Here is a 15,141-nt window from a genome sequence, read left to right on the forward strand (position 1 = left end):
GGTGGAAACACTTCATGGTTGTCATCAGGTGGTAGTGTGTGATGTCTATAAAAACAGATAGTTGTGACTGAGGCGGAGTCACTTTTAATGATAACTAACTGCAGGGAAGGGGGGGGGGGGGTTTGGTGTCAAATTAGAGGTTGCATCTCCTTGACTTGACAGAACAAGGGACAACTAATTCAATAATATTCAGGTGTTTTTAAGACCTTTCAAGGATCTGAGGCTACCCTGGTTCAATGGACACTTGAAATGAGGAGTTTCTAATGCTGCACTTTTACGGTGGGAAACGTCCAAACCATACCTCACCAACAAAATAACCAAAGAAAGTCCGTTCTGTGGTCTGTGCTTAGATTTAGTTTCAGTGTGCATGAAAACAGGCAAAGATGAGCAGTGCTTCTCCAAAACCAAAAACCATTATGCTTTACCAGAAAACAGCAGGTAAACAACAAGAAACAAACATTATAATAGTGCATATTCATCATCCATCAGTGCCACTCTCTTACCTTGTTCCTTTCCTGCTTTTCGGGGCTGCCAGCCACCCAGCAGGTGAGAACATGGCAGGCGAACAGGGCTTTTGTGAGTCTTACTTTGTACATAATGTGCTGGCAGCGCCTCAGCAGCACCAGAGAAAGCCATCTACATATGAACTGTGAGTTATGCAGGATTTGGCTGTAAATGTCTTGTGAATAAATATGGACAGCAATGAATCATCTCTATAGTTAAATCTGTGTGGCTCAAAAGTGAGGGCCTTGTTTACGGCTAATAGCGATCTATTGACTGGCTGTATTTTAAAATATGCTTAAACTGTATTTTTATACTTTAACATTTTCTTTTAAAATTAGAATAAAAAAAATCAAACTTTATTCAGAGCAACTGATCATAATTGGCCAAAAGCATGGACATAAAGCAATGATGTCACACTTTCGACTAACAACCAAAGCGTCTCTCACTGCCACTTCAACAGCTACACCAGTGTAGCTCCTTATCTACACCGATCATGTCTAACTCCAACCTCGAGCTTTTCAGCGGCGCCACCGAACCCCAACGTTCACACTCATACTGAGGCATTCACGGAAAACTGTCACTTACGATCGTTGCAAAATGCGCCTCCGTAGGACGTCATGGAGCAGTCGCAGGTGAAGCCCTCCCACTGCTGGAGACACACCCCCTGATGGTAGCAAGATTCCTCCGTACAGGTGGTACTGGGTCCTGAAGAAACAGTTTTTGTACGAGTGAAAATAAGCAGCGCTTTCTGTTTTCTGCCACTTTAGTAATTGTACTTTTTGAGATTTCATAAAAAGCAAACACACGGACCATAAACAAGGCAAACGATAACCATGAGGGCACATGGTGGATTAGATAGGGTGCTCTGCAGGACTTTTAAATAAAACTGCAACTCTTCGTGCCTATATTTAACCTTAAATTACCAAATATTTCAGCTTATATTATGTTCTTGATCAGATTTATTGTTTGGAATTGAACAGCAACCAGCTAATGAGACCAGCGACAGAAATTTCACTCTTGCGTTTAATCCCAAAGAAATGTGTATCAATACATGCTGTCCTTTTTAAATAATTAATCTACATTTAAAACTGAATGTTTGCATGAATGAAAAGTCAGGTGGGAATATAATGTTTCATAGTTGGTTGAAAGGCATAGAGGACCAACCACACAGTTACAGGTTAGCTAGCCATTGAATGTATCTGAGTGTCTGGTAACACGTTTACCTCAGGCTCCAACCAAATGAAGTCAATTCATTTGCCATTATTTTATTGTTGGAGCCAGAAATAGTCAATATGGAGTGATTGGCAACCTCTCTCACCAGTCAGGAGTGATCTTATTGGAAAGCCACACCCCTACAACTGGGGGTGTGGCATCTGTCAATCAAACATTTTAAACATTCTACAAGAGAAGAACGTTTATTCTGACAAATAAAAATAATCCCAAAGGGAACATTTTAGCACACTGCATGGTCACACGTCTTTGCTAAATTCATTCGTTCACTCATTTTTGCTGCATCACATGTGTGTTGTCCGCTTTGATGCAATAAACCTACTGTGTCTCAATCCAAATGGCCTTTTCCATCATTGATACAATTGATTCATTTCATTTTGGGAAACAAGTTTATAAAGCTGTAGGTCGATTTGATTCGATTAACAACTTGAATCTGGTTGGATCGTAGGAATAAGGGTTTATTCAGACCGGACACATTTGCTTCACTTAAAGTGCACCAGAGTTGGTTTCCCTCGATAATTCAGAACAAATTTTCATACACCCAAGCGGACTCTGGTCCGGGACCCGCTCTCAAACCCACCTTTGGAGGTGGTCTCGGTTTGTTTCCATTCGGACTGAGCTTCGGTTCGCTCTGACATCCGTCAGTCTGAGTACCCCATGCAAACCTGTTCCTCATATATTCAGAATAAGACAGTTATTTCTTTCCTTCCTTCTTTCTTATTTCTATCTGTAAGTTTGCTAGCTAAAACAACTAGCTTGTACTCTTGAGAGAAAGCTAATAGATGTGCCACCCTGTTACCTGCAAAAAGTGGTAACAGGGAGTTTTGTAATCATCAAATATTTAATGAATTACAAATTGCACAATTGATGTGTACGCTCCTGTGACTCTAAAAGGGATACAGTGGGTTAAGAATTTTAAGGTTGGATGATCTAAGCTAAACTGATCAAGCTTTTGACAGTTTATTATCTCTTATTGAGGAATATGTAGCAGGAAATCAGAAAAGTGAAGGTTTACTTTTCATGATTGTTGAAGCCGAAATTCTCCTCTAGTTTTGAAATGACCCAAAAATATTCCCCCGGGTGTTTTTCTCAATCATTGTCAAGCCTGAAGTTTGAACTGGAGACCCACCTATCAACATTTTCACTCTTGAGGAAATAGAAGTAAATGCTTTTACATTTTAGATGAACTACACATTGAATGGTGGTAGGATTAATGATTGGTGGGATCATTGTTGTTCTGCCTTTTTTTCTTCTTCTTCTTCTGGGAGTGTCTAGAGGCTGTTTTGTTGACAACAGTGGGGTTTCTCATTAAAACCTCAATTAAACAGACATTTTGAAAGAACATGGTTCAGTGCCAGAGTAATTTGTTTCTGCACAGAGAAACCGAATTCTCACAGTGCCATTTACAAAAGTCCCAAATAGGAAGACTGAGTCCACCAAATCTCCTAAAAAATACAGAAATATGACCCACCTATACGTGATTGTACCTTATATTCCAAACATTTTTGTTTCCAGCTCTGTCTGCTCCTGTATGTCATGATTAAATTGTGTTTTAGTGAATCTTAATGTGATTGAATAATCTTTAAACTATTTATTGAACAACTCATGTATTCTGTACGGCTGTCAGAGACTTAATTTCGTCTCAAAGCTTTGGTAAGGGAGGCGATTTATTCAAAATCATTAATAAACGTGCCTTCCTTCCGTTGTGCAGACAAACTCTGCACCACGTTAAAGATGGACATTTTCTTCAGAATACAACCATCAAAAACGAAAGATATTAATCCAACTTGGAGTTGGATTTCATCCCTGCAAACCTGCTGTGGTACAAACGCTCATACTTGCAAAGTTACAGAGCTCATATATCATGACTTAGCACGTAATGCCCCCCCCCTCCCTTCTAATCCCCGAGTCATTAGAAGGCTAAAGGAGCGATTTCAATATTATGGCTCCACGTAGGACTTTAGTGAGGAGGGACAGCGCTGGCAGCCACCTCTGACCACATTCTGAAGCAAAACCTCAGGCCTAATAAAATTCTGAATTTAATTACAGTAAATTAGATGCTATAACACCCCAGGGCTATTTTTGATGTATTCCTGTAATATCCACAAGGGAGTATATGGATTTTCAACAGCCTCAAGGCCTGGGAGAAGTACATCTGTCAAAGAAGCCCACCTTTCTGAAACTGGTGAGTTTCCAGTCCTTCTTTCTCTGGCCATTAAAACATATTAGCATCCATTGCATGAGCCTTCGGGAGTCAATGTGATTGCTTAATGCAGTTTTAAACTGTGTTTGGTCTAAATTAATAGCTGAGTTTGACTGTAGGCAGGTAATAAGGACGGCTGGCAGGAGCAGCGGCGTTTTAGCAGGAGGAAGGAGGAGGAAAAGCTTCAGCTGCTTGCTGCTGACCAAAGGGAAATTAAATCTCTGTTCTTGGTGCACCATTGAGACACTGAAGAGGATGACTCAGAGTGGTGTGCGTGCAAGGAGAATGTTTCAAATATAAACTCCCGTTGTATGCAGGATTAACGAACTGGCTCCAGAGCAGTGTAGACTTGGAAAAATAACAATCGGTGCATGGCAAACGCAAAAACACAACAAATGCAAGATTAATGAAGCAAAACGCCGTGAGGGTGGGGTACTGCTGAGATTAGCTGCACTGACAAGAACAGAGGCAAAGATGCTTACCAAATGCAACTTTTATGAAGATTTATGAGGGATGTGCAGAAAACAGAGCGACCATAGCGACTCAGACAATCTAGATCAAGCCATTGGTGTTTGCCAAGAAACCAAAAATAAATCCCTTTTCAAGAATTACCAGGAGCCCCCTCCCAACCGCAACTTCCATTGCCTGGGTTATAGGTTTCTAATCATGCAGCCAGAAGCCGGGTCACGTACCATCGCAGCCTCGCTCCACCTGACCCACCCTGTGGAGGGCATCTGCAATCAGGTCGGGGAGTCTCCCATTCAGGTCCACAGAGGCCAGACACCCCTGGTACCCGTCCCGGGATGCAATCAGCTTGGGCAGATTACTGTACATGCTCTTCGTCACGCCACCGATGTACAGCTCTCCTGCAAAAAAGGAAAGGGATAAAGATATCAGGGCAAATCAAAAGAAGGATAACTGAAATAAATAATTCATAATAAATAATACATTTGAACTAAACCTACCTTCTAAACAAGTACAAGATCAATCATAATATATCAATATTATTAATAGTAAATCAGGAAAACTTTGAGCATACATCACAGTGTTTCAGACAACAATAAGAGCTTTAAATCTATAAAGGGTGTATAATTATTTAGTCCTTTATTTCCTTCCAAAGTGCTTTACAGTCAAATTCCTCTTCAGTCAAGCGCACACACATTCACTGAGAGGGACCTGGCTGCAGACAATAACAGAAATGTTTTGTTTCGGCCTTTTTTTCATTATTTACGGGTTAGGAATAAAGCCGTCAAAAACATTTTACGTTTGAAAAAAAAAAAAGCTTGAAAATGTTGAATGCACTGCCTCCTCTTTAAAATTAATGTGGGTTTGATTTTGAAGGGTTTGAAGGGAAGTTGATCGTGTTTGTGCTCCTTCAACGCAGATCTGCTCTTTGCTGAGGAATTTTGATTTTAATAAACTATAAGTCTTGCAATTTTGAAAAAACAAACGTAGTAGAAGTACAAATCATAAAAATATAAAGCAACAGCAGGGAATAAAACAGCAACAAAAAGGAGATGTGGAAGCAGAGGTTGCCCACTTTTAGACAGACGCCCTTCTAAATGAAGAAGACTCATCAATGATTTGATGTCATTTTATGCTGTGCCATTTCAGTAGAAAATAAAGTTCTAGTGAGCTTGATAAGCCGGAATGGGACAAATAGGTAATTGTTTTATTGCTTTTAAAGGATAACTTAACCTAAGTATTTGGAATTTAAAAAAAAACTATAACATTAAAATGGGAAGAAACCTAACTGGTAAGAAATATAGTACATTTTTTATTTTAAAGCGGTACAGGGGGACTTCCAGTTCTGGCAGATGATGTCTGCAGCCACGTTCACCAGGATCAATGTGTGACACGTTCTGCTTGTTTTGTTTGTGGTTTTCACTCTGTGATCTTGTGCAGGTCTGCTGTGGCTCCGCCCACTCACCTGTGCTACCTGCTGGAGTCCACAGATGGACCCTGTTAGTTAACTGGGTAGTCTGTCTATTTAAGCCGCCTTGTTTTGTATCTCTTTGTTGGAGTGTTTTGTGTGCTACTCCTTGGTTTTGGTGTACAGTCTTCAAACTTGGCCTTTTGCATCAAGTTTTACTCTGCATTTGGGTTCTTGAGTTGTAAACTGTAACAATGTGGGGTTCAGTGTCTTGGCCAAAGACACTTTGACACATGAGCGGTAAAGGCAGTCAACCGCTCTACCTCTGTTACAAATACACAATTAGATCCTTTTTTTTTACCAAGTACATTGTTTGTGCAAATTAGTAGCAATAATCAGTTGTTCTGTTATCATTAGTCTAATAGAGCCTCTGATAAAACATAAGGCGTTTCTCCTGTGTTTATCAAACCCAAATGAGCTTAAAAAAAGTGGACCAAACATCCGCAGGGTGCAGACCTCAAAGAATCAGTCTGCTAGTGTGCTACTGAGGAGAATTTAGTTTTGTCTTCACAGTTTGCCAAAAAAGGAGAGACATCAGCAGCTGCTGTATGTCAATCTGGGAAGGGTTAGAAAACCATTTCCAAACAATTTGGACTCCATCATTCTGCAGCCAGAGAGATTATTCTAAAGCACAACCCATTCAACACAGCTGACAATCTTCCCAGGAGTAGACATCCCAGAAAATGCACCTCATTATCACAACTCCGAAAACACAAGAGCTGCAAATCAGACTTACAGGCCCCAGCCCACAACATACCAAGATTTTCCATTTTATCAACAATAAAAGGAGTGAGAGAGAACAGAGCTATATTAGGAACCAGAGACATAAGGCCGCGGGTAATTTTAATGGAAATTTCACCTGACTAATATCACACCTCTGTTTTTTTTTTAACAGGTGAATTTTTCCCCCTGCTCTTTGTATGAAAAGAAATCCAATTTTGGCTCAATATTGCAATCTTTTCTTGAGCTCTTTAGCCCATTAAACCTCCCAAAAATGTATTATTCACTACCGCAAACTAAAATCCAAATGTTTGTTCAATTTAAAGTTATTTTAGAAAACAAGTGTTACTGCTCATTTAACAGCATGAGAGATGATGTGCAGGTAAGGAGGGCAGGAATAATGCATTACACACAAATAATAAAGCGTCAAATCCTATTTATGCTAAACAAAGAACAAACTGTTGTATTTGCTGATTAATTTGTTAAAAGCCTCTCGTTAGCCACTGTTGATAAAAGAGAAATTAGCCAATCTTTCATCCATTATTGTAGAGATGTTACTCCTGTAATTTGCAGCCTGAGTGACGCTGCGCTGCGTGACAGGTGAAATTTGAGTTTTTCAGGCAAAGCCAATGTCGTTGTCAGCAGGTGTGATTATTAGAGACTTCCCCGACACAAAGGCTTCCACTGCAGACGTTGCATGGGTCTGTTTTGATGCCTACAGGATTTTTTAAAAAGGGGGGCTTACAATATTCTGGAATAGATTTGACTGCATCACCCTGGAGCGCTGCTAATGCCATTTGATGTTTGCTCGCTCCGCCCACCCCCTGACGTAATGTCCTGAAGGAAGCAGAAATTCAGTTTTTGGGGATATCTCTGTGCTCAAGCACAATTACTGTCTCTTTATATTAAAACATAAAAGGAAAAACCAATCCACACTTTGGAGCCAATTACCCCCCCCCCCATCACAGTTCTCTGTTCCACAGAATTTTGCAGAAAATGCCAAAAGAAATTATAAAAAAAATACAAAGACGCCTTTGATGTTAGGGCATATGAATAAACACAGTTTGAAGTGCTCACGGCCTCTCATATCATCAAAACCACCTCTTTATGTTTTATCTTTAAGTTAACATAAAATGAACAGCCAGTAAAACCTTTCACACAGGGGCAAGATTCTGTTACGGAGATAAAACCCTCCAAAAAGCTTCCAACTCTGGATATTTGTCACCACTAAGAACCAGAACCTTTAGCTGAAGACAAATGAGCTACAAGGTCAATTATATGTGGACTTTGTCTAATGGAGTAAGCCAATGATGTTTGCCAAGTGCTCTCCAGAATTAATGAGGACTTGACACTTCATATTTCCCATTCAGAGCTTCAGGACATCATAATCAATACGACGAATGTATTAACAGTCCAGCTGAGTGATGTCCTCAACAACCATTTGGCGAACAAGAAATCATCAGTATGAAGTTCATTTAAAAAAAAAAAAAAAAGCAAAGAGTGCAGTTTTGTTTTTTGTTATCATACTCTTTGAGATTCCACACACATAACTGAAGCAGGCATGTGGAGGAGGAAGGCTGGAAAATTATTCATACAAGTTGTTTTCTTCAGTCATCCTGTTAGTGGAGGCCACAGATGAAGAATAAGCAGAAGGTCTGCATGCACCCACCCACTCGTCTCAGATCAGTTTCATTTGAATATTTACATCTCAAATACAAGTTTGTTTTTGGCAAACTTTGTCCTAGTCATTCTACATTCTTTTCCACTACATCAAATATAGCTGGCTCTTCCAAAATAACTAAATGTTATATGGCTTTGGTGTGAAGCAGGTTCTTAACTCTTGGTGTTCACACTGGACAAGCAGGGAGGGGCTTCTTCTTCTTTTTTCTTTTTTTAACGATTTACTAGTGCATGTCTGCCACCTACATTTGGAAGAGACTCAAGGCGAATGCGACAGTTTTGACCGCAGAAGCCTGAATCTTTAAATACACGTTTCATTGAAAGTGGTCACTTGCTGAAGCTGGTGTGAACGTAGCTTAAGACATTTAGTCATTTCCCCATCAAGGAAATGATGGCAAAAAAACACACATGGTCACTAATGGTTGCAGATGTCTTTAAAGCTAATTTAACAAAAAGAAATACTGCATGTCAACATGGCAGAATCTGGTCACAATGTTATGGGTTTTTTGTTTGTTACCTTGTGTGAATTACTACTGTAGGTTTTTCAAAGACCAAAATTGTTATATAGCAAAGGCATTTCTTTAAAATGACCCATTATAGCAATTTTTGGGTAAAGATTGAAGCACAGAAGGAAGAAAGTCCTTCCTTCTAAGCAGAGAAAGTAACTGTTCTGTTCCTGCAGTCATGAGATTGCCAGACTGTGTCTCAGACATTAGCTGTACTGACCCTTCACTGTTTGGAGGATGACCTGTCATGACCTGTTGTTGCATTTGTACTGTAACTGCTTTATTTTTTTCTTTTGAGCTGCCATTACAGGTTAGTTTCTCCCCAGTGTGATCAACTAAGTTCAATTAACACTGAGTACTGAAGGTTTGGTCTCCTGGCTGAGCCTAAACCTTACGATATCAAAATGTAATTGCTGAAACACTAACATAAATGCTATATTAGAACATTCCACTCCAGCAGCAGGTCAGCGGCCGGCCAAGCTCAGCTTAAAAGAAAATGTGTTTGTTTTTTCCTGACAGAAGCCGATGCGTTTGGGACAGTCCACCTTAAAAATGCATTATTGTGTTTGCAATGAAAGGATTCCGCAGTAAAAGGAAAAGGTGTGTAACTGCTGAGACCAGTCTGTGGAGATCCTTCTGGGGGGGGTTACATATTCATGTCATAAGATCAACACACAGAAAGCATGTCATTAGCTTTATAATGAACTCATACCTTCCATTACTACGTCAGTGAGAGTCAAGCAGGCCTGAGACATCAGACACATGAACACTGGTGAGTCTATACATGATGTAAGAAAATCTTACTTTGGGGATGTGAGTTACCTTTATGCTGTAGTTCTGGGTAACCATTGCATGTTCCTAAACAGTTAACGTGTTTCTAAACTAAGATAACATGCTGTATTTCCCCATATTTAACAGTGGATGATAAACCTAGTAAGTAGTCCATGTACTCTATCGATCCACGTTGAAAGTGCTCACTCATTCACAGGCACTAGATACATTTGACAAAAGGGACCTGATGATAAGGCAGAAAAAGGATTGTTTCTAGAAAATCAATGTAAAACAAAAAGGCAGACTAGCCACACAAAGAACCTAGTAAATAAAAACGACTTACATTGAAAAAAGTAAGGATTCTACTGCAACTGTTTGATTCATGTAGAAATACTGGTAATTCAAAATTTGCATTCATAATTCTTTGCATTTTAATCTGTGGGGAGCGTGTTGTTAAACTTTGCGAGTCCTATAAGTGTCCTGTTCTTTTGTAAAAAGGTTGTACTCAGGTGTGTGAGGTTTTCAAACTGCTGCAGAACTGCCATTCATCACAGCAGCTTTTCTAAGCTGCACAGTCAAAGCAAACGTGAGAACACATTAAACCGCCAAAGTCACATTATTGGCCGCCATCAAGGACGTACGGCTCAGTTAGCTCCCAGGAAAATCTAACAGTTTAATGTAATCTGGTCTGCATTCACACTACATGGACCATACTGGACCAAACCAATTGAAACAGTTCCAAATGCTCTTTTGTGAGCAGCACTGCCTGAAAAGTACGAGCACAAACGTAGAATAAGAAAAAAAAAAGAAAACCTTGAAAAGTTTGCTTGATCTCGGACTTTCTCACAATGTGTCAAGGATTTGAATTCGGACACAAGAAGGAAGGACGGAAGAAGTTTGAATAAAATAAGGATCCTTTAATCCAAAGAAAGGCTCTTAACTCGTGAAGACCGAGGTAAAACAAGTAGAACGATCCGGTGACAAGTGAAACAAAAACAGGAGCTTATATACACATCATAAATTGAAAACAGGTGGGTAAACAGGTGCCGGTGAAGACCGGGGTAAGTTACCTATAGAACCAACGGAAAACAGAACATGAGTTAACAAAATAAAAGCCCAAACCCGGAAGTGAGACACAAGTGAACCACATGGCCCCGCCTCCTGACACAATGTCCCTTTACTTTCGCACCTCACTTTTTTAGCGTATTCTTCTAAAGGCCATGTCATGAAACCACTATGTACTTTTTAATTGATTGAATTTACTAAAAATAATACCAGCACAAGCAACGCAATTTATTCATGTTTTTTCTGTTACTGTAATTGAAACAAGTAAATCCTATGTGACTGAGAAACTGTTAAATGTTCTTGTTTCTATCGTGTTGCCTTTAAGTGATTAAATAAAAAAAGTAGACATAATGTAATTAATTTCCCTCAAAACCGGAAAACGAAATACATTCAAAACTCAATGGTGATTTCAGCAGAAGAAAACGGGTCTTGGGAGCGGGAGCTTCAGCTGGCTTGTCCCTTCAATGCCGTTAATCAAGAACCAAAAAGTGAAAAGTTATGTTTATTAATGTTGACTATTACATACACAACTTTACTTTAAGTGTCTATTATACAATCCCGCGTTTTTTTATTTTACTACTTTATAATTTGATGTCTAACTGCAACACGTTTTGTAGCGGTTTAGCTTGTCGATTTCAATGAAGAAATACTTATAAATGCAGTTTTAATCTTAAAATATTTTATAATTGTCCTCCACCATAATAAAAATGCTATAGGAGCATGTTAAAAACACCCAAAACACAATTTTCATTGGAGTTGGTCGTTCTAGAGTTGAATAATTAAGATATTGTTTTTCCAGTGTAATGATGTAGATGCTGGACTAGAGTGCATTATTAAAGGAGTCTGCATTTACATGGGTGACAATCCAGAAAAATTGGTCCAGGAATATGAGGTATGTATATCTTTTGTTTAACTAATACATTTCTCAAGTGCTGGACTTAAAAAAATGTTCTTTTACAGTCCTTCATTTACTTTCCAACTGCTTAAGGCCGTGTCGCACTGCCACTACGAACAATCTGTGCATGTTCCGCATATGAAATTTCAGTATTTTGTCATACATGTGTATTATACGTAAGTCAGTGTTTCTTGGAGTCGTCATTCTTCGATGTGCGCAGTGGACAATGGAGGGTTTCAAGTCTGTGCGTGAATTTGATTTTGAGATGTTAACATATTTTTTGTTCAGTTGCAGTTATTGCGCAAGTCCCTCTGCAGGCGCTGTCTGGCTGCGCAGAAGGCAGGTTGCGGGAGGGGACAAGTACGACCAGGGGAATTTATCTGTATTTCTTCCGTGGTTTTTTAACTTGGTTCCTTCGTGATACAAATACCTTTTACGTAAAGAACCACAATTTTTTCTCACTTTTTTCCATGTTTATTTGTGAATGACCAGTTTTCATGCGCAAGTAGTACGTAGCGGCAGTGAGACACGGCCTTAAAGGAAGTGTATGTCTTCCTGTGTTTTTTAACCATCTACCACTGGAAAACATTGTGTATTTGTCACTGTACAGTTAAAATTTCTCATTGACTAACATCTTGTCTATATGTTTGTTTTGGCACAGGGGCATTGATGAAGACTCCATTAGTGATGTCATTGAAGACACCTGCGTGGGTATTTATGACCTGAAGGAAAAAGCTTTGAGTGCCAAGGGTAAATTGGTGAGGTCAAGTAACTACTGCAGTGAATGCATGTGAACACATTTCTTGCATAATACCTGTTCATTGTGTGGGTTTCAACTGCCAAAATCAGAGAAATGAGTCCCTGAAGGAGGAAGGCATATCATTGCACAGGTAAGTACTGTAATTTTTTTCTTTTAATGCTGCAGGGGCTTCATTAATCATACACATGTTTTCATGCATGATGCTGCAGGGCTATTATCAACATGCTGCATGATGTACGTATAATTTGCTGTCGACATAAATGTACATTTTATTTTGCTAAACCTGTGTACAGCATACTAGGCTATTATAGTAATATAGATTTATACATTTCTGACTCAGTGACTGAACTTTTCTTGCAGGTTTCCAATGGATTCAGACTTAAGGAAAAAGTGGATCTTAGCAATAAAAAGAGCAAACCCAGATGGATCACTGTGGTTACTTACTAGTAATACAGTCTGGATGTTCGAAACATTTGTGGAAACACATTTTGATGAGAGGCCAGACTGTTTGCTTGAAACCCGACACCATAACATCTGTGTTACACAAATTGATCACTCACATGAATCAGTATAAATCTATTGTGTTTCTTTGTTGTTGTTTTTTTAGGGTAAACCTACTGTTCACTTTTGGACTTCTTTTGAATATTTGTTTTTTTAGTATTATTATTATTAATAGACTTATTTTTTATTATTTATTGACTTATTATTCATTTATTGTTATTATTTATTGTATGTGTTGACTTACTGTTGATTATTTATTATTATTATTATTATTATTATTATTATTGACTTATTGTTGGGTTTTTCTAAATAATTTAAATTACATAATAAAGAGGTCTAAAACTTCTAAATGTTTAGAAATTATTTTTAAAAATTCTTTGTAATATTTTTTTTATTTTTAAGAAGTCCTGCAACAATGCATTTTCATTAAAGTTTGAGCTTTTAAGGCTGACTGTTTCTCTTCTTTAACAACAATAAATTATGTATCTATCTATATATTATATATATATATAAATATAATATATTTACATATATGTATAAATATATATAAATGTAAAAATATATATGGTATATAAAAGCTACTTGGACACCACTAAAAGCAATAGAAATCATTGTCATATGGGCGTCGTCGACCTCACCAAGATGGCGTCGCGCTCCGCCACCGTCGGCCAGGCTTCTAAAGCGGGCGTGTCTCCTCTAGTGATATAATTCATTGGTAAAGACATTGGAATTGTCTTGGAGGGCATCCAGGTGCTACAGAATCTGGAAAATGTCAGCTATCCCCAAAACCTCCGTTAGACATTTGAGGTACTTCCAAAGATAATTATGGAACTGAATGAAGGCGAACTTTCCAACAAGGTTCGTGCTCTGAAAAACAGACTCTTTCAGTGAAAAGATCAGAGGCCACGGACAGTGAGCAGTGTCTTCCGACATTCACCACAAAGGGTGTTATGTCCTCACTTACCAGTAGTACTTGAATTCCATCGTTAAGCATTTGTTACCATTGTTAAATGCATGTTGTGCAATATTTGATTCTATGATTGAATATCTTTAGATTTTTGATTTGAAATTTGATTTGAAATGGTTTATTTCAAGCAAATTAAGTAGAAATAATACACAACAGCAATATAATCATCAGTTATACATTCATACAGTAACTAATCAAACTTAGGATAATTAGACATATTAATAAATATAGCTTGAAAGGGAGTGGAAGGAAGCGAACTTATATAATCCCACCCGATTATACTGTAACCATTTTATTACATGATTTATCAATATCCGGTTCCCAGTTTTTATCAGACAGAATTAAAAATCATAAGATATCGATAAAGCACATGACAAAGATGAATTACTTAAGTATTACGTCAAAAATAACTATTTTAGAAATCAACATGGCAAATGCAGATCAGTCATCTAAAATATATGCAGCTTATGTTACTTATAAAAGCCATTCATATGAATAAAACATAATACTATATTATTAAAGCAGACAACACTGTTTCAGGAATTTTCATAGCAAAAATTTCATCAAGTATCAAAAGTTAAAAACATGTGCAAAATTATGCTACATTAGGAAAGATTTTTGAATCAATTTATCAAGTTTTGGAGAAAGTGTAGTAATATCATTAAAAGTCAATCAATTTAACAATTTTCAATAAGTGATTAATCATTTGTTTTACTTTTTTTTAAATATTCTTTTGTATTTTTTTTTTTTTATAATAAAGAAATGCTGTAGGGGAAGAGTAAAAAGGGTCCATAACTGTCGATTGTCCAAGGTTGGTAATATTTTACCAACCTTGGACAATCGACCAAGGTTACCAACCAATTTTAATAGTTAGGAATGCAACAACAAAACAGATCTCTTTACACTCGTATTTGTTTACAATTCTTTAGGAGGATTTTTTATCCACTTTGGTATATTTGCACTGGTACTTGCAGTTTTACTTACTTTTAGGAGATATACCTGAAAATGCACTTTGCTTTTTGTTTTGATACATGGTTCAACTGTCTTAATTTCGCAGTTTATTGCAACTGTGTATGAACTGTATACAGGATCTCTTTGTGATTCCCGTCTTTTAGTGTGAAAGGGACAAAGGGTCCGGAACAAGGAGCATTCTCTTAAGAAATGCACTACTAAGGGGGTTATGCCCTCATTTGCCAGCACTACTTGAATTCCGTATTTTCACATTTAACTGCATGGTGTGCAATATGTTTGTATTTGGTCAGGTAAGTTTAAAGATTTTAATTTAATAATTTCTGAGTTTGATATTTTAGAATCCACAGTATACTCATAAAAAAGGGATTTATTTACAATCTTATTTGTTTACTATTCTTTAAGATGTTTTTTTTTGGTGGTTTTGCTCTGATATA

At 37.9% G+C, this 15,141-nt stretch overlaps 1 protein-coding gene across 7 annotated transcripts in view; it reads right to left on the reverse strand.

Moving 5' to 3' along the window:
• The window catches only part of LOC101166255 (neurexin-2), an 806,741-nt gene that overhangs the window by 344,133 nt on the left and 447,467 nt on the right, over positions 1-15,141 (reverse strand). For all 7 annotated transcript variants that reach the window (XM_023965856.1, XM_023965855.1, XM_023965854.1 and 4 more), the window contains 2 exons: positions 4,630-4,803; positions 1,090-1,209 (listed from right to left, as the gene is read on the reverse strand). In XM_023965856.1, the coding sequence (XP_023821624.1) occupies positions 1,090-1,209; positions 4,630-4,803 (294 nt within the window). The remainder of the gene's footprint in view (positions 1-1,089; positions 1,210-4,629; positions 4,804-15,141) is intronic.

The sequence above is a fragment of the Oryzias latipes genome, chromosome 18, assembly GCF_002234675.1.
Source record: "Oryzias latipes chromosome 18, ASM223467v1".
NCBI lineage: Eukaryota > Metazoa > Chordata > Actinopteri > Beloniformes > Adrianichthyidae > Oryzias > Oryzias latipes.